Here is a 20278-nt window from a genome sequence, read left to right on the forward strand (position 1 = left end):
CAGCTGCCTGCACATATGCTATGGCCGGTGCCCAGGAGGGGAATGCGACGAGGTGACACTTTGCCTGGAAAGTGAGACAAAGACCAGGAGGAGTGTCAGAGGTCGGGTCACTGGAAGCTGGGCAGTCTGCGGTAGGGGACTGGAAGTGCGGGAGTCCAGGGCCTCTGGCCCGGGGTTCCCCCAAGATGGATTTGGCTGAAAGTCACTGATTTCTGTGCTAACAAGTTCTGTTCTGTGCTGTGTTCCTGTCAACTAATAAACCTTCCATTTTACGCTGGCTGAGAGTCATGTCTGACTGCAGAGTTGGGGTGCAGGGCCCTCTGGCTTCCCCAGGAGCCCCACACGGGTGGAATCGCTGTGGGAAGTGCACGGTGTGGAAGGGGATGGTGAATGCCCCGAGGTCAGACCCAGGAAGGTCGAAGCTGTGTAAGCTTCTTGCCCTGGTGACAGCATGCTCAGAGAGAGGAGGCTCCCCCAGAGTCCTGGCTGGCTTCGTATGGAGCAGTTCCAGCGCATCGCTCCGGTGACTCTGTGGCAGGGGGTTGCTGCACCTCTCTTGATAGTCCAGGAAAGCTTTGAAAAGCGTCTCTCTCACAGTTATTTGACCCTGCTTCCCAAGGCAGGAAGACTTCCTGGGGGTGCTGGCTCCATCCCCTGTTGAGAATGTTAAGTGATCACTTTTCCCCCACTTGCTCTTCTGATGGCTTTGTTTCCCTGGCATGCAAATATGCTTTTCTTGGTGTTGGTAACAGCTTGCTCCATTTACTTGGGAGACGCATTCAAGCAAGCAGAACCTCATTCCTTTGTCTGGAAAAATCCTGTTTATCAATTCCCCCAACATGTCTGGTTTAAACACATTTTAGTCATGATTCAAGCACTATAGTATAATCCTTTGTGGGTTAACCATACAAAGAGAGGTGCCGACTTTCTAATGTGCTGAGGGGTGCTTGACCCCTGCTCTGCCCCAGGCCCTGCCCCCACTCCACCCCTTCCCCCCCCGCAAAGCCCCACCTTGCCCCACCCCCACCCTGCTCTGTCCTCGCTCCTTCCCCTTCCCCCCAGCGCTTCCCACATGCCGCTGAACAGCTGATCACTGGTGTGGAGGAGGTGCTGAGGGGAGGGAGAGGTGCTGATCAGCGGGGCCACTGGTGGACGGGAGATGCTGGAGGGAGAAGGAGGAGCTGACTGGGAGGGGGAGGAGGGCTGCTGGTTGGTGAGCACCCACCATATTATTTCTGTGCGTGCTCCAGCCCTGGAGCACCCACGGAGTCGGCACCTATGCATACAAACATCATGCCAGAAGATCAATTATCAGTTTTTGGTTCTCCAATGACATATGACACAACACCTTTTAGATACAGATTATATCCATGGTGAGTTGGGCTACATGGAGCTGTCCGGCCAGCTGAAACTCACTGCTAGGTACCAGGGACCCCCTTGTGTTCTGGCATAGGGATGCTCTTAGGGTCACAACTGCCAACTCCAGAAGTTCAAAATTCAAGAGTCCGATTCCCCCAAAATCTTGAGATCGAATCAAATTTTTCATTTTGATTCAACTGCTGAAAACTGAAAAATTTTCACTATTTCAAAATTTGTGGGATTGGCTTTTTCCTATTTCTCCCAATTTTTCCTTTTTTGCCTGAGTGCAATAGATGAAAATCTACCTTTATTCTGCCATCTTTTCCTCTCTCTTTTTTTGACTAACTTTTCAGAATTTCTCCGCAATTTCTCCCACTTTGAGAAGCTGCCGTTACAGTGCTCCAATCTTCCTTTTACTGTACTGTCACTTTTTCAAAGTTGGAAAAGTTAGAGGGGAAAAAAGAAAAAGTGTATGTGTGGGGGAAACCTTGTACATCATTCATTTTATTGTATTTAGTGGCAAAAGAGGAGAAAAGAGAGAAAAAGGGGGATAATGAAGATTTAAAATGTTGAAAATTTGCCAGTTTGAAAACAAAAACAAAAATTTTAATTCAAAATGAAAATTTTTGTTTTTCATTCATTTTGAATTTTCTCATTAAAAAATGGTGCCAAAGCAACAGTCTCCCATGAGAAATTTCATTTTTAACAAAATCCCATTTTTTTCCACAGAAAATGTTTCTGGTGAAAACATTGTGACCAGTTCTTTTGAGTATATAGAGCCAAGTGTCTGAATAGGTTGCCTCACATGGTTTGGAAAGCATGCCAAAAACTCAAAGGGAAAACTGCCATCCTGGCTCATGCAGATACATAATGAACTTGGTGAAGAATTAGTTTTGAGATGAAAATTCAGGTAAAAAGCAAATAAAATACTAACCAACCTGCCAGGATTTCAGAAGCAGGCGCAAGGCTATTGCCGGGCAGCGGTGGTGCAGGGGGAATTAGTTAATAAAAACACCCAACACGCTCTGACATGGCTTTGATGTTATTTGAATTCTCTCTGGCAAGCTGCGATTACAGCTGTTTGGGGGAATGTCCATTAGCCAGGCCCTGTTGCCACCAGGCAGAACCCTTCCTTTTGGTTACTGACATATTATTTTCCTTTTTCAAACACCACATCCGTTGATAAGTCTGAGGTGTAAAGGAGCCATCCCCTCTCTCCACACTCAAGTGTAGCCTATTGGCTGGAGCACTGGCTGGGAACGCAGGAGACCTGGGTTCCAGTTCTGCCTCTGTCTTGCTGGGTGACCTTGGGCAAGTCGCTGAGCTGTACCTCAGTGGCGAAGGCCGACTCGTGGATCTCTGCCGGTCTCTCTGTATGACCTGCTGAGGCCACGGTTCCAGAGCCTGAGGCTGATACCACAGCCACCATTCTAGGAACGCCAGTCTCAGGGGCAGCGCCTGCTGGGATACCAGAGGGGGTGGAGCTGGGAACCCCACTCTGGGGGATGCCTTAGTTCAGGCTGGCCAGATGCTGGGTTGGAGGGGTTTCGCTGTTACCCAACATCAGATTCACCTCTTTGGAGCAGGGCTTTTGCCAAATCCTGGGGAGAAATGGCTTTATTGAAAATCTGTGTTGGCCCCTAACCTGGGCAAGCCCCTCTCTGGGCTGGGCTAGCTCAGCCCTGGATAAGGGCCAGTGTGGAGCCCCACAGCCAGAGGGGATCTTGGGAGGGATTTTGCTGTGGGGACGGTGGAGTCTGCTTCCCCTTATGGGCTGGGGTGGAGGGAGCAGCACCATGGTCCAGGCACCACCCCAGCCCCTTTGGAGCTGTGTGTGCCCAAGGGGGCTTGTAAAGGGTAGACCTTGCATCTCCGCTTCTCCTCAGCCAGTGTCTGCCCCTCGGCTCACTATACCTTCCCTGCCCTACTAGGTGCCAGCAGCTCTCTGGGTATACAGCAACAGGGATCAGATGTGGAGGAGGGAGAGTGAGAGAAAGGTCCGAGCTATTTAAGGACCTGATCCTGCAGTCCTTACTCCCATGCAAAATGATGGGGTCTAAATTAGCTGTTACCACTCAAGAAAGAGATCTTGGAGTCATTGTGGAGAGTTCTCTGAAAACATCCACTTAATGTGCAGCGACAGTCAAAAAAGCGAACAGAATGTTAGGACCCACTAGGCAAGGGAGATAATAAGATAGAAAATAATCATAATGCCACCCTATAAATCCATGGTATGGCTACACCTTGAATAGTAACTTCAGTTCTGGTCATACCATCTCAAAACAGACATATTAGAATTGGAAAAGGTGCAGAGAAGGGCAATGCAGATGATGAACAGATGATGAAACAGCTTCCGTATGAGGAGAGATTAAAAAGACCGGGACTTTTCAGCTTGGAAGAGAGACGATTCAGCAAGTATATGGTAAAAGAAAAGGAGGACTTGTGGCACCTTAGAGACTAACCCATTTATCTGAGCATAAGCTTTCCTGAGCTACAGCTCACTTCATCCGATGCATTCAGTGGAAAATACAGTGGGGAGATATTTTCCACTGCATGCATCCGATGAAGTGAACTGTAGCTCATGAAAGCTTATGCTCAAATAAATTGGTTAGTCTCTAAGGTGCCACAAGTCCTCCTTTTCTTTTTGTGGATACAGACTAACACGGCTGCTACTCTGAAACCTGTCATCAAGTATATGATTGAGGTCTATAAAATCATGAATGGTGTGGAGAAAGTGAATAAGAAAACGTTATTTAATCCTTCACATAACACAAGAACTTGTGTGGGCGGGGGGGGGGGGGGGAGGGAGTCACCCAGTGAGATTAATAGGCAGCACATTTAAAACAAACAAAAGGAAGTATTTCTTCACACAACACACAGTCAACCTGTGGAACTCCTTGCCAGGGGATGTTGTGAAGGCCAAGACTATAACAGGGTTCAAAGAAGAACGAGATAAGTTCATGGAGGATAGCTCCGTCAATGGCTATTAGCCAATATGGACAGGGATGCAACCCCATGCTCTGGGTGTCCCTAGTTTCTGACAGCCAGAAGCTGGGGCTGGACAGCAGGGGATGGATCACTCGATAATTGCCCTGTTTTGTTCATTCCCTCTGAAGCACCTGGCACTGACCATGGTCAGAAGACAAGAGACTGGGCTGGATGAACCATTGGTTTGACCCAGTCTGGCCATTCTTATGTTCTTGTTCAAGCAGGCCTGATTCCTGCAGATAGTGTCACTGGAGTCAGCTGCCGAGTCCAGCGCTGGAGGACTGTCCCAGTCCCCGTATCGCTCTGAATTCCAGCCTTTGCACTTGTTGATGCTGTTTGGGGGTGCATGGCCACTGGGCAGAAGGGGCACCCAGCTCCTTTCCCCAGCAGTTAGAGTTTACTAAGAAGCCAGCAGCATGCACAAGTAGTTCTAACTATTCCTCTCTGGTTGCATCACCTTTCATTTGTTTGTCCTGTAATGTTGTGCACTGCCCCAGCTTGGTTAAGTACGGTACAGTCTTCTCTGGTCTTGCCTCACCCTCTGTCCTTTTGTGCCATTTTGCCACCTCCTGCCCATGAATGGATGCATTCAATACCAGTCCCAGTACGGACTCTACTCATAACCCTCTGCTGCTATCATATCAGCTCTATTATTATCTACAGCAGAAGGTGAACACACTACGCAGAGGGTAACAATCTGTTTGCAAGGAAGTGCCCAGTGACCATCTCACTAAGTAGGAGATCAGCCATGGCCTCAGGGGTATCAGTGCACAGCCCCAGGGAACATAGTTTCATTGGGCTAACCCCGAGCATGCTTGATCATCAATCATGTGACCTCCTGGCAAACTAGCTGCAGAAAGATGCTATGGTAGCTTCAAGAGTTCCATCAGGTCTCTCTCCTTCACTAACTCAGGGGCTTCACACACTAACTCTCAAGCGAGTGCTTTTGTCTTAATACTTGCTATGATTATACACACACCCCCTTTAAATTGCCAGCAGAGTGTACTCAAAGACATTGGAAGGCTTTCTGGATCACTTGCGCCTCATCAGCCTCCAATATGGTGCACACAATTAAAGTCACCTGTGATCAATCAACAAGCATCCTGCGGCACTCGGTTTCCCAACCTTATTACACAGGAGGGCCACATAACCCTAAGCACAACCTGGAGCGGTCCAACCAGGTTCTGTTTCGTATGTGTTTAGATAGGTTGGTATGTACAGTATTGTCTATTTAAAAACAAATAAAGAAATCAGTGCATAAAACGTGTATCAGAATTATAGAAAACAGAAAAAAACCGTACAGAACTCATAACTAAACTAAAATGATACAAACGTGACCAAATGCTAATGAATCGGCTGTTGGTATTTTGTGTGGAAGTAGGCTGTGGGCTGTACGAACGCTCTGGTGGGCTGTGTGCAGCCCACAGGCTATAAGTTGGGCACCCTGTCTAGCGCAGCTGCAGCAAGATGGTGGGGAGGAATGGACGGGATGGTTCAGAGAGAGCGAGACAGGATCTTTCCAAGAAACTTTCTTGCATCTCCACAGCTGTGTGCTGGGTGGACGGTGAGCCAGGAGGTCTGGGCAGGACACAGTCCTCCCAGCTGAGCTCCTCAGAAACACTGTGCCTACCCTCTGCGTTGGCCCTGCTCGCCTCAGGATTTTCCATCTCTCTTAGAAAGGAGAGTGATGCTGGTGCAGAGCTGCAGGGCCAGGGATTCAGGCACAGGACAGCAGCCACGTCTCTGGCTACATCTCCTCCTCCTCTTCGCTAACGGCTCCATCCAGGTGCCAGGTCACCTGCTCTGCTTGCTCTTTCACGTACTGCGCCTTGATCCGCTCCAGCTCGCTCAGCTCTGCCTCCAGCTCCGCCCGGTGTGTCGCTCGCCGGTTCCGCAGCACCTTCATTGGGAAGGGATTCATGTCACTGAAGGCGATGCTCATCAGCTTCCTACCGGGAGAAGACAGGGAGCACGGGTGAGCTAATCAGCTGAACACCCTGGTCCTAGTGTGTGAGTGCTGTCCCCTCCTGCCGGGGCAGCACGGCCCTTGCATTGCAACAAAGTGACCAACTCGTAGCCCGGGCTGGACTACAGCTGGCAGCCATGGGCTATAAGGCCCGCACCCAAGGACTAATCAGCTGATAGTGTCAGTCCCCCCATGCCCCAGTGTAAAGCGTTTCAGCTCCAGCAGCCAACCTTCCTCTGCCCCAGCCAGGAAAAGAAGCCTCTGAGCTTGGCAGGGCAAGCCATGAACACGCAGGGGGACCTTTCTCCAGGCGGACATATGCTCCTCATCTCTTGCTAGGATGGATCCTGCTCCTGTGAGAGGCTGTGCCCTTGTCCCCTTAGCAGGCTCAGTAGTATGTCCCAGGACTCCCTCACGGTGGGATTAGTCTGAGGGGCCATGTTTCCCAGGGAAGAGGTTCACCGGCCAAATCCTGCCTTTCATCCCATGCCCATGGTGCGCACTCGACTTTGAGAAAAACAGGATCCTTCTTCTCCAGCAGAACAAAAGCAAACCCCAGCCCCCAGCCCAGCTGTCCCGTCAATGGCCTTCGTGGCTGCGAATCCTGGAGGTGTCAGCCTAACTGCTCTTTCTGTTTTGGGCACAAACTCAATTGTACAGGCAACAATTTCTAGGCTTAACTAGACATCAGTGAACATCACTGAACAAAGGCACATGGCCAACTCTTGTTCCTTCCCCACCCTGCAAGCACAAGGGCAACAGTCCTAGGCCTTGTCATTATTTTGTCAACTTTACAGGTCTGCGCACATGTGACTGGCCAAAGGGGAAGCTTGAGAGCAGCTCGTCTCTCACCTGCCATCTCCAATCATGTGGGTGAAAAAGCGAAGGTACTGGTAAACCTCCAGGCTGTCATGGATCCGCAGAATCTCCTCTTCATTATACTTAAAGATGGCAAGAGCATAGCGGAAAATCACCTACGACAAGTTAAAATGTGTTTTAGTTGGCAGAGGGCCCAGCATATACCCACGGAGGGACTGAAAGCTCAGGGCGTGGAGCACTCTGGCACTGGTGCACTTTGGGATGAGGTGGGACAGCAGGTGTCTGGGCTGCACACCAGAGGAGGGGGCCTTCAGAAGCCAACACACATCTCCTCTCACTCTTTGTCACTTTGCACTGTTGATTCTCTATGCTTCCTTTGCAGAGTGAACACACGACAAGAGCAAATGCTTAACAAGAGCCAGTGTGTTAAAGGCACAGCACCAAGGAAAACACTGTGAGGAACAGGAGGCTCTCCCTTTCCGAGGTGGTGGGGAACGGAGAACAGAATTCAGGACAGGCCCGCTCCCCAGGCACCAAGGGAACAGGCACTGGTGGCTGCATGGATCCTCATGCCCTCTCCTGGCCACTTCATGGTCCAGCAGCAGCTGCACTGGCATCCACTGAGTTTGCCCAGCTCCAACGTCTCTGAGCTCCCCCTACCGAGGGCGAAGACTGTACCCTCCTCAACTCTGGCTGGCTGAAGCCAGGCCCAGAACATACCTGGTCTGCTGCCCTCCAGCCTTCTCTCCAGGGCGATGAAGGAGAAGAGAAGATCCCCTCCCAGCCCCTTTCCTCAACCTGAGAAGGTCCCAAGACCCCTGCAGCCCCAGTGCCCCCTCTAGAAGCAGGAGAGGGGACAGAGCAGGTCCCCGGACCTTCCTCAGGGCAGTGATGTAGGACTGCAGGGGGAGAAGCTGGGAAGGCCCGGAGAGGGCGTGAGGCCCAGCTGGGGGAGGTGTGGGCCCAGCTGCCCCAGCACCAACAAGGTGATGCCAGGGTATACCTGGGGTGGGATTCCCAGCTCAAAGAGACGTTCGCAGGAGCGCTCATTGAGCTACCGTGCTAGGAATAGGACGTAGCCGTGGCAACGTGAACAGCGGGAGAACTAGCCACCGCAAGTGTTTGCCCGTTCAAGAGCCTAGATACGTGCTTGTGGGGCTAGCCCCACTCCCACCCTGAGTAGCACGCTAGCTCCGTGAGGGTTAGTGTGGGTCTGTCTCCCCAAGCTGGGCTTAATCCTTCCATTCCAGCCCCAGTACAGACAGAGCTGGAAGCCACAGGCCCACCATCATTGCCAGAGACATGCAGAGAGGCTGGGCAGCTCATCCAGGGAGTTTTGGGACCAAAATGATTATGAACGCCGGTCTACTGCCCAGCTCAGGGTGGGGTGTGTCCCACTTGGATCTGAATGTCTAAGAATGCGCAGATCTGAGAGCCCGGCATAGCTAGGGCCAGGGGTGGTTCCCTACCTTTGTTCCTTCGTACAGGAAGGCGTCCCAGACCCGGAAGAGGATGTCACTGACCAGGCTGTCTACGAAGGCCACCAGGAACCAGTTGAAGGTGATCAGTGAGACGTCAATCCTGTGGTGCTCAAAGTGAGCTGTAAGCCTGGGGAGCTTTTCTGACAAGAAGTCTTTAAAGACTCTTTGATCCACCTGGGTTTGACAAAGTGAAAATCCATGAGATACAGAGGCAGGTGCACATAAAATAATGGGGTCTAAATTAGCTGTTACCACTCAAGAAAGAGATCTTGGAGTCATTGTGGATAGTTCTCTGAAAACATCCACTCCATGTTCAGCAGCAGTTTAAAAAAGCGAAGAGAATGCTGGGAATCATTAAGAAAGGGATAGATAATAAGAGAGAAAATATATTGTCTCTATACAAATCCATGGTATGCCCACACCTTGAATACTGCGTGCAGATGTGGTCGCCCCATCTCAAAAAAGATACATTGGAATTGGACAAGGTTCAGAAAGGGGCAACAGAAATGATTAGGGGTATGGAACGGATGCCGTATGAGGAGAGATTAATAAGACTGGGACTTTTCAGCTTGGAAAAGAGATGATTAAAGGGGGATATGATCAAGGTCTATAAAATCATGACCGGTGTGAAGAAAGTAAATAAGGAAGTGTTATTCACTCCTTCTCATAACACAAGAACTAGGGGTCACCAAATGAAATTAATGGGCAGCAGGTTTCAAACAAATAAAAGGAAGTATTTCTTCACACAACACAGAGTTAACCTGTGGAACTCTTTGCCAGAGGATGTTGTGAAGGCCAAGACTATGACAGGGTTAAAAAAAGAACTAGATAAGTTAATGGAGGACAGGTCCATCAATGGCGACCCTAGCCTCTATTTGCCAGAAGCTGGGAATGGTTGACAGGGGATGGATCACTTGCTGATTCCCTGTTCTGTTCATTCCCTCTGGAGCACCTGACATTAGCCACTGTCGGTAGACAGGATACTGGGCTAGATGGACCTTTGGTCTGACCCAGTGTGGCCATTCTTCCAGTTAAGTAGGGAGAACATAAGAAGAGTGCTGCAGTGGGACGGCTGGTTCTGCAGCAGCATGTGTCCGGAAAGTCAGCACTGTGTTAGAGGCGGGGCAGGGGTGGGGCCTGGGACAGAGCTGGGGGGTGATTAGGAAGTTAGCGCCACTGGGCCAAGAGAGCACAGGCTGTAACATCTACTGCTGCCCTGACTGTGACACACACAACAGCTCTTCCTCCTCCTGCTGGCTGAGCATGAACAGCAAATGCAATGGGATGGCACCAGAAGCTGTGACTGCAGTGATTTCTGCGGCAAGCACACTGACGGATCAGAAAGCCTGGCAGACCTGCCCTAGACTCTGATGCACCAGTCAGACAGAGGAACCCTGTGTCCATGGGGGAGATTACAAGAGTCTACGTACTCTTACTGAGTCCCAACTGGGTTCCAACTCAGAGGAGACTTGGGGGGGTCTCTCTTTTTGGAGCAGGGGAGACATGTATGACGGGCCCGACTCTCCCACACCTACCCATATCACAGCAAGGTCAGGCCCTTCGTGTGTGATTTGAGCATTCAGGCTTGGCTGTGCCACTGCGGCCCAGTCCTGTGCAAGGTGCTCTGTGGGGCTGCCCCATGCTAGCAGAAGCATTGGACGAGGGTGACTTCTGTGAAGTTACTCCAGCTTACACCGTGTAACTGAGACCCCACAATGCAGGACATCTGGGTGTAGGCAAAACATTTGACAAAATTTCTACTGGCCTTATCTTTTTGAAACAGTGAGAGATTATTCCAGGCGCTGTGATTTGTGCCAGAAGTGCAAAGTGTTAAAGGGACCTAGTGAGGCACCCCTCTAACCTTTAACCCATTATTGGGAAGGCATTTGCCAGAGCATCTGTGGACACTGTAGGACCACTCCCTAAACCTTCCAGGAATGGGAAGAAGTATATTCCTGTGTTGGTAGATTTTGTTACCAGGTACTCCAAGGCTGCAGCATTGTCTAATATTGAGGCAGAGACAGTGGCAACAGCGTTGTTTGCTATTTTTAGCAGAGTTGGGTTTTCCCAGAGAAATATTGTCAGACCATGGGTCTAATTTTATGTCTGTTGTTTCCATTTTATGGAAAATGTGTGGAGTAAAGCGCCTAAAAGCTGCTCCCTACCACCCACAAATCAATGGTCTGCTGGAAAGGTTCAATGGGACCTTGAAATCTATGATGAAAATGGATGTGGACAGGTGCCAGAATGATGGGGATGTTCGGCTGCCATATCTGTTGTATGTGTACAGGAGTGTACCCCAAGAATCTACTAGGTTTGCTCCCTCTGAACTGCTCTACGTAAGGCAGGTTAGCGGACCCCTAGATCTGATTCATGATTCTTGGGAAGGTAATGTTGAGGAGACAGAGTAGCCAGTGATGGAGTATGTGTCTCATTGTTAATGAAAAATTGCAAAATATGATGGATTTGGTTCAGCAAAATCTAAAGGAAAGCCAGGAAGTTGGGAAGGCCTGGCATGATAGACATGCCAAGGAAAGAGCATTTGAAATAGGAGATATGGTGCTTGTGCTGGATCCTGTGAGAAAGAATAAAATGCAAGACATTTAGAATGGACACTCTGAAGTAGTGGAAAGAGTTAATGAGATCACCTATGATGTGAGGAAACCCCATGGGTTCAGACAATGCTGAGTGCTTGTGCAGTTAATAAAAGTGCCTGACTCCTGAGGAGTCGCTGGACAGCATAGGCCTGATTCTCATGCACCCCGTTTCAGTGGTGCAAAGTAACCCTAAGATTGGCTTATGTAGGAGGGCTGCAGAGAGGACAGGGCTTTCCTAGGGGCTGGGATGCAGGAATGGACCATGTCCCTTTAACATCTCTAAAAAGAAAAGGAGGACTTGTGGCACCTTAGAGACTAACCAATTTATTTGAGCATTGGTTAGTCTCTAAGGTGCCACAAGTCCTCCTTTTCTTTTTGCGAATACAGACTAACACGGCTGTTACTCTGAAATTTAACATCTCTGTGCAAGTACCCTGCTGTCTTTCACCCCCGTGACGTAGCCGGATTCTCATGCTCACCTGTGATGCTATTAACGTGTCGCTGTAGTAATCTGCCGGCATCAGGTTTTCCACAATGTGAACCAGGCACCAGAATGCGCTTTCCTCCTCTTCTAGGACCAGGAGGGCAATGGCTGCCAACCTGCAATGGACAGGACACCAGGAAACAAAGCAAACTCTCTCTGTTACCTACTGACCTGCAAGAGCACTGGTGGGAAATCAGAGATTCTGGTCGGCATTGCTCTTCTAGCTTTAGGTTTTACATTAAACCTTTGTGTGGCTCTGGTGCAGGGAGCACAGGCTGCTCAGCAGTGACAGGCCAGCCAACAGGTGTGCTTCACCAGGGCCTCAAAGCTCTCCCTGTATCTCCTGGAGTAACAAGGCTGGCTGGAGCTCATTGCCATGTCCAGCAGCACGGCCAGGGTACTAGAGCAGGCACTGGAGATGAGGCAGGGCTAAGCAGTGAAGCTAGACTCATGGTGCCAGCGCCCCAGTTTGGGTACCTGGGTGGGGCTCTACTGAAGCCAGTGGAGGTGTGCTGATTTACACCACCTGGGAGCTGGCCTCATGGCACTCTGAGATGGGAGGGGCTCTACCCTGATAGATCCATGTGACACAGATTACTTCCCTCCCGCCCCCGGTCATCCATTCATCATCAGAGCCCTAAGCCCCCTTGGTTGCAATCAGCCTCAGAGGAGCAGAGGGTGCTCTGTGCTGGACAGGATGAGCTCTCTGGGGCAGGGAACTTGCCTTCCTGCGGCAGTCTGCAGAGCCCCATGCATGTCCTAGGCGCCAGATAACAGATACACCATCCCAGCCTGCTCGTGGAGCCGGATGGGAGGGAGGGTCTTAGGCACCCTTTGGGCAACACCACACAAACAGCTGGGGAGAGAGAGGGCCCACGTGGCAGCCAGGTGACTCTGCACAGAGCAGAAGGCACTGGGGGGGGGGGTCTATCTGGCTGTTGGACAACGCCCTGCAGAAAGCTGGGCAGGGAGGGGGACCACATAGCTGTTGGGTGACACTGTGCGTAGAGCAGGCTCTGAAGAGTAAAGGAGGCTTCCCAATATCTATGTCAAGTCTTCTCCACTAAGGGGAGTGTCACCAGGACAGTTGAGTGCCATCCGTGCCAAGCCTCAGTTATTACACACCAGTTCAGGCCTTGCTTTTTCCTATTGCTGAGGAAGCAGAGGCTGAGAGGCAGCAGCCAGCTTCCCATCGTGCTGCTTGGGCAGCTCAAGGAAAAGCTGAGGGCGTGTTCCTGCCAGTGAGCCAATTCCAGAGGCTGCTGCACTCACACGCACTTCTGGAGCGACTGCAGGTGCTGAGCAGCTCCCAGGATTTGGCCAACGTGATAACAAATGACTGATGTACATTTCATGTCATGTTAATATCCATCACAGCAATGCTCCAGGCCTCCTAAATCGCCGCATGGGGGCTCAGAATACTGAGTGAGGATACAAGAAGTCTTTTGAAAAAGTCACTTTATTCTGCCTCACTTCTATTCCCTGAATCTGATCCCATTGTTCTTTAGATGCTCAGCAGGCACTGATGAGCTCAGAGGAAAGTGCGTCTCTGGGAGATGGCTGTGTACCTTTCCTTCAGAGGAGGAGTGACAGCATTTCTGTTGTCACGGGGTTGATAACCTGGCTTTGGAAGTTTGTTCCTGGCTGGAGGTTAGTAGGTGTGGGTTTGCGGCCCATGAACAAAGGGCATGATGAATGCTGGGCACAGGAACTGGTCTGCCTCTCTTAGCTCTGAACAGGGGACAGGGAAAGCATGGGGCTGGTGGAGGAAGAGGTGTCAAGCTCACAAAACATAAACAAGCCTTCATTTTTAAGCAGGACATTGATCGCCAGTGTGTGCGGGCCACAGGGCATTTGCCTCCTTGACAACTCTGCTACGAGCAGTGTTGTGACAAATAGGCCTACAAACCCACCCAACTTGGGAGCGCAGCTGTAAAAAGTATGTAAAAGTTACAAGCTGTTCCAGTTAACTGATAACAACAAACGTTGATGGCAACAGGTACGGAAGGGAGACAGAATAACTGAATTACTCTGAGAGAAAAAGGCCAAGTCACTATGACTCAAGGGCTGTGGTGAAATTATGCTTGTTAAAAAGAGGAGATGTGGAGTTGGAAGTTCATGAGCCAAAATTGGTATGTCAGATATTAGGCCTTTTTGGTGGACATAATAATGAGGGGATGGTCTATTCCACCCACCACTCCCTCTTGGGGTCCTTAAAGAGAGAGATTTTGTGGGGAAAGAATGAAAGAACAAACAAAAAGAATGAAAAGAACAGATGGACAGAACAGGCAGAGGGTACTGGAGTGAGCTTCACCATCACAGCTGCCAAGCCCACCATTTCCTGGCAGCTCCAGCCTTCATCACCCTGATCCTGAGAGGTGTTGTGTGACCAGAACGGGCCAGAGAGGGACCCAGATGACATCGCCACCCCTGCTGGCTCCAACTGAATGCCAACCCCCACCTGGGACGACAATTATGACCACCTTTGGTACCATCTAAAGCCTGTCAAACAAGGGAGATTTTCCTTCTAAAATGCTCTCCAGCTAACGGCAAAGGGAAGAAGGGATGTTGTACAAATGGAAGCCTTTGTTAATACTTTACATTTCGAAGGCTTTACCTGTTTTTCCTTCTTTTCTGTATCTTCAATAAAAAGTTAAAGGCTCTTTAATGGTGTGTTTGCACTAAAGCAAGCTGAGGTCTCTGTATGTCAAGCCCTGGTCCTTGTTTAACACTGTTTAATGTTGGAATGTGATTGGGTGATGTGAACACCTTTAGCCCACACGTTCCATCTAAATTCACACAAAAGCAGCCATCCCAGCTCCCCCAGACAGGGGGAATCCCTGAAGAACTGAAACCATCACTCTAATAGGAAATGTCCACCTGCTTCCCTTCCCTGGAGGTCCCTCTCATTGTGGTACTCCTCTGGCCCCCTCGCTGGGGTATCCGAGCACCCCATTCTGTGATGGACTGATCCTCCAGGAGCCCCCCAGGCCTCAGGGGCGGCTGTTATCCCCTCGTACAGAGACAGCCCAGCAGTGAGCAGCCTTCCCTGCTGCTCCGGCCGTGGCTCCCCAGTGTCTCACCTGTTCAGCCCCTGGCAGTAGCCGATGGCGGGATTCTGCCAGGAGAAGGCCAGCAGCACCCTTCGGAGCTTGGGGATGAGCTGGGAGGTGGGAGATGTGAAATGCCTGTTGTTGGTCAGGGTGCGGGGCAGGTCCAGCTCGATCTGCCGGAAGGCGGGGTGCTCCGTGCGCTTGCCCTGCCTCAGCAGGCTCTCGTAGTGGTTGGCGGGGTGGTGGTGGGACAGGTGCTGGCTCACTATCCATTTCCAGACCCTCTGGCGGTGCTCCATGGGGACGCCGCAGCGGATCAAGCCTTTCAGCTCTGCAGAGGGGCTCAACTCAGCCATACCGGCCCATCTCTCACGAAGAGGCTTCTCCACCACCATGTGGCTCAGCAGGTTGTTGGATTTGATCTCTAGGGCTTGGATTTTAGCCAGAAGCTTCCAGTCCTCAACCTCGTATTTGGGAATGGTCATAAACCCGTAGTCGTCATACTCTCTGGAGAAGGCAGAGCAGAGCAGGGGCTGAAACCCACGTGCTAGGTGCTGGACAGACTTTGCCCAGCAGGATACTGGCAGGCAGGGCAAATTAAGTCAGAAGCAGCTACGGTGCCCAGTCCCCACTTCTGCTGCCCTAGGCGCAGTGGTTGTCTCCCTGGGCAGCACCCTGTGAGAGCCAGCTTTGGCCCCTCCTCCTGGAACCCCAGCTGCTAGAGATGGAAGGAGCTACCAGACTGCTGGGCCTCCTATCACTCGAGCACCAACACCTCCATGCATCCTTCCAGTGCTCCTTTGTAACTGTGTTCAAACAGTTCCAGCCTGGGCCCGCGGCACCTCAGCCAGGAGTGGGGCCCTGCCGGGTGCTGCACACGCAGGGTCCTAACGCTGACAAGCTGAACAACCAGACAGACATTTGCCAGAGGTCCAGTACAGATTTCCCCATCACATAACAACCCCTCTCCTGACTCCAGGGTTGGTCTTCACTGCAATTACCCACTGTGACAGGGTGCTAAGCAGAACGCTGGTTAGCCAACCCTCTGTCACTCCAGCTCCAGGTCAGGGAGGTGAACTGGAGCTGGGTGGACCACCTGGCCCTGACTGGGGAAGCTGGAACAGCTGCTGTCTCATCAGGCTGGGGCTGGATAAGAGCCCCAGGGGAAAGAAGCCGGGGGGAAGCTGGAAAGAGGGAAGCTGCACTACAGGAAAGGCAGTGAGGGGAAGCGGAGAGAGGTAGCTTGCCCCCTCTCTCCTGCTGGTGGACTGCAAGAAGGGGACTACGCGTATGGTGGAAAGGTGGTGGGAACACAGTCTGTAAATAAAAGCACCAGGTGGGCACGGCACCTAAAGGTCTCTGTGTGACCCTCTCAGCCCAGCAGGGGCAGGAGCCAAGGAGGGCCCTGCAGGGACACGGCTACACCCACCCACCCCACGTTTGCCCTAACCCCTCCCATCCACACCCATAACCCTCTCACCCCTCTGCAGTGGTGCTTGACACCCGGGTTAGCTGCCCAGCAGAGGGGGTGGGCTAGAGTGCAGGAGTCACTTTCACTCAGGCTGGTAACCTGCCCACTTTGCAGTGAGGATGCCGACTAACCCACTCAGAGCTGATGGTTTTCCAGTGCCTTCCCACAATTCCCCCACGTTCTCAGGACAGACAAGTTCTGCCCCAGTTCACTGAAAGCCTCACAGAGCAGCTCGGCTCATTGCAGCACCAAGACGCATGGGCTGTGCCCCGGAAGTCTGAGTGACACACATGGCCCCAGTGAGGCCCAAGAACTCGAGTGTGGGTTTGCAATGCAGCTGCTCACACTCAGGTTAGGCTAACCCACTGTTCACACCCAGGTACCCAGGTGACCCTGCAGAGAAGACAGACCAGCCTCACACTTCCTCCCGGCCTCTGCTCATCACCAATATCCCCTCCACCGTGGAAAACACTTAGCTCCAGCTCATGGAAGATGTGTGCACAGAAACCCCAAACTGCCTGCATGTGACGGCTACTCACTCACTTCCCCTCCACAGCGGGGATGAGTTCTGTGCTCAGCCCAGGTTAACTGTACCACCTGGCTAATCAGAGCGCCCCAGCTCAAGGAGGGCAAGGAATAGCAAACTCAGCAGTGAGGTGTGTTCTGAAAACGTTACTGCTGATGGCACCTTGTCTGGCTAAATGCACAGAACAGGCTCCATCACAGGGGCCTGGGAGTGCTTTGTTTTGGGGATGCATCTTCCCATTCCAGAGTCTGTAACCCTCAGGTGACTGTCAGCAGCTTTGAACTGGGCTGGGGGCGACATGCAGATCCGTCCACCAGGTTGCTGCCGGAGCTCTGGGAGTTGGGCTATGCCCACTCTGTGCAGGACAGCCAGCCTGTCCGCCTCAGCAGGGGACAGCTGGGAACCTGGCAGAAGGAGCCACCCCAGGAGCTGTTCTGAGCGGAGGGCCCATCCCATGACAGAGAGCCCTTGCTGCATCCTTGCCCCAAAGCAGTGATGCGCCCTCCTGGCTCACGTGCCCCCTACCTGACAGGGTTCAGCTGAAGAGCCTCCGCGGCCTCCTCCTTCACATCCCACTGCAGTGCCTCCTGGATCAGGCTCTTCACCAGCTCGGCATCACCGCTGGCCAGGCCAGGGGAGGCCTCCTGCAGCCTCCGCAACAGCATCAGGTATTTGCTCTCCACCTGGCAGCTGCGGGCTTGCAGGCGGGCACACTGGAAGAGAGCGTTGGAGGTGCTGTCAGAGTGGCTGCAGCCCCTGCCACGTGTGTCAGCCATCAGCGTGGCTGGAGAACAGAGCCCACGTCACCTGCCCTTGCCCCTGGAAACCCGCCACCCAGAGGCGCCCAGCGCCAGGTCTCTGCCCCAGCAGCTGCCTGCATCTCCCTTGTTCGTGGGCAGGCAGTTCCTGAGTCAACCACATGCCACAGAGCGCAGTGGAGGGTGGAAGGAGCCGCCACAGCAAGGCTGCTGCAGCAGGAGAGAGCCAGAGCCCTGCAGGAGCAAGCAGAGCAGCCCGGGGGCTGGCAGTAGGTCACTGCGGTGCAGCAAGGGCAAGCAGGGGCTGCTGAGCTGGGGGGTGTTAGAGGGTAAAGCGGGAGTTCACTGTGTGCGTGTGTGGAGGAAACTACCCCTGAAACTGCCTAGGGAATTTTATTGGGGTGTGGGGGGGGTGTCAGAATTGCCCAGAGTGAAATTTGGCCAGGACACCTGGGTTCATACCTTCCTCGTTTTGAAGAGGCATCTAAAGCCTGACCTGTCTCATCTCTTCCACCTGCTCCTCTGCAGCTCCCCAGCTAGGCAGTGCTACTCCTCTACGAGCCAGGGACAGTGACTAGCAGAAGGCTCAGCTGAGTTTGAGACTCCGGTGTGCTGGTCACTACCCAGACACATAGTGAGAGACAAGCCTGCCCCAGAGTGCTCAGACCCAGGCCAGAAAAGGGGTGGGAGAAAGGAAGGGTCGTTCTCCCACATGTACAGGTGGAGAACTGAGGCCCTGAGAGGCTGAGGGACCCGCCCAAGGGCACACCACCCTGGGAGCTCACTGGAGACATCTGCACCTTGGCCGCAGCAGTTAGAAAAGCAAACGAGGTGTTAGGGTGCATAGGGATGTCATGGAGAACAACACGGAACTGGTACAGTGCCATGATACACAGCACTGTCTTGCCGTGTCTGATTCGTGTGGGAAGGACTGCACCCCACTTCGACAGAGTCACGGCAGAACTAAAAGGGACCATGGCAGGGAGGAGGAGAACTAAGGGCGCTAAAGACAGATTAACAGATTTACTGGGATTGTTTACTGTAGAGAGGAGATGAATAGGAGGGAGCATGACAAGAGTACAATCATGAACGGAACAGCAAAGATAGGACCAAGGGCAGTGCCCGCTCCATTCCACAATACAAGGGGGAAGGGCATCCATCCCGCAGCATAATAACATGGAGAAACTCAGTGAAATCTAATGGTGCCAAATTCTGACAAAACAGAGAGGGAAATACTTTTTCATACAGCACACCATTAGCCTGTGGAACTCACTGCCACATGAGATGTTGAGACCAAGAGCTCAGCAGGATTCAAAAAAGGACTGACCATTTCTGTGGCTGAGTATCCAGAGTTATGATAGCAGAGATTAAAACGTAAACAAGTGCTTCAGAAGGGACAAAAACTTCAAGCATTGAGTGTCAGCAGACCTTTAACTCCTGGGGGCTGAAGGGAACTTTCCCTGTGAGCATCTTAGCTTCAGCGCTGCATCCTGGTGGCACTGGCCCTTGTTGGCAACAGGCTACTGGACTGGATGGAGCCTGGGATGAGCCTGTTCCTACATAAACCCCAGAGCTTCACGTGACTCTAAGTTTGTGTCTGGCCTGGAGCTGAAATTCATACAGAAGCAGAAATTTGATTTTGCAAGACCCCAACTCTAACAACGCTTCATCATCCCTTGAGACCCGAACAAAAATTAGGGTTTGCCTGTATGTTATTTGGGAAACTCCTGAGGGAAGCTGATCAGAGATCCCATGTCGGGGCCACCAAAATGCAGAGTGAAGGGGTGGATGGGAGTCCATTGGGAACAAGACCCTTGTTGGCTTACTGTGCATCTGGGACCAGGGCTGGGTAGGAAGGGAAACCCCTGCATTGGTGCTCGCTTCACAATAATTAAATGAATGGCTGCCACCTCTCTCCACAGCTCATCTCACCTTCATCAGCAAGACTTTCTCCTTCTCGGCAACGCTTCTCCAGAGCTTTGTGACCTGGTGGATCTCTGAGTTGAGGAACTGGTTCTGAGTTCTGTAGGCATCTAGGTCATCCTGCCAGAAAGCAGAGCAGGCGCTCACACCGGGCTGGCAGACAGCAGGCAGGCTTTTGCTATTCTCCTCTCTCTTTTAAATCCCCACACAAAAACTAAAGAACGAGAGGACGGCTCCATAATTTAAGGTAAAATACATTACAGGGAGGGCATAATTCTCCCAAATAACATCAGAGACCCAGGACATTTAGACGTAAGGCTAAACTTAAAAGAAATTCAGATACATTCAGGTCTGGAATGTACAGTTAGGGCACTCAAAACATCTTAAGTCTGCCCTGTAATAGTGCATAATGCTTGGAAGATGCTGCAAGGAGATAGGCCGAGAGATCTGGGTTTGGTTCATTTTTAAAAATCCAGGCCTGAGGCATTCCAGGCACCAGCAAACATCACATCACTGCAGACAACAAAACCCCGCTGTTGGCTGCAGTGTTTCTCTGTTGAGAGACACAAGCGTCCATTATGACTGCACAGATGGGGCTGGGAACTGCACGGTGGGCCAGGCTGTCTGAGGGGAAATGTTGTTTACACAGAGGACACATCTGGACAGACTGACTGAAGGCAGCAACAGAGAAGGAGCTAAGGGTTGGATGGAGGATGACTCAAGCTGAGTCAGGCAAAACAAGCTCTAGGCTACCACTTCCCCATCTCTTGAACCAGACAAACCCTTCAAAGCACCGGACTGATATCAGCCCAGCCCCTGCAAACTGCCTGCACTCTGGACAGCAAAGGAGCGG

At 51.8% G+C, this 20278-nt stretch overlaps 1 protein-coding gene across 2 annotated transcripts in view; it reads right to left on the reverse strand.

Moving 5' to 3' along the window:
• Positions 1-4159: 4159 nt before the first annotated feature.
• TBC1D2 (TBC1 domain family member 2) overlaps positions 4160-20278 on the reverse strand; it is a 37126-nt gene continuing 21007 nt past the window's right edge. For both annotated transcript variants that reach the window (XM_074953688.1, XM_074953689.1), the window contains 7 exons: positions 19435-19545; positions 17270-17457; positions 14778-15254; positions 11690-11810; positions 8602-8787; positions 7166-7287; positions 4160-6296 (listed from right to left, as the gene is read on the reverse strand). In XM_074953688.1, coding sequence (XP_074809789.1) covers positions 6095-6296; positions 7166-7287; positions 8602-8787; positions 11690-11810; positions 14778-15254; positions 17270-17457; positions 19435-19545 — 1407 coding nt within the window. In that variant the 3' untranslated portion in view covers positions 4160-6094. The remainder of the gene's footprint in view (positions 6297-7165; positions 7288-8601; positions 8788-11689; positions 11811-14777; positions 15255-17269; positions 17458-19434; positions 19546-20278) is intronic.

The sequence above is a fragment of the Natator depressus genome, chromosome 5, assembly GCF_965152275.1.
Source record: "Natator depressus isolate rNatDep1 chromosome 5, rNatDep2.hap1, whole genome shotgun sequence".
Classification (NCBI taxonomy): domain Eukaryota; kingdom Metazoa; phylum Chordata; order Testudines; family Cheloniidae; genus Natator; species Natator depressus.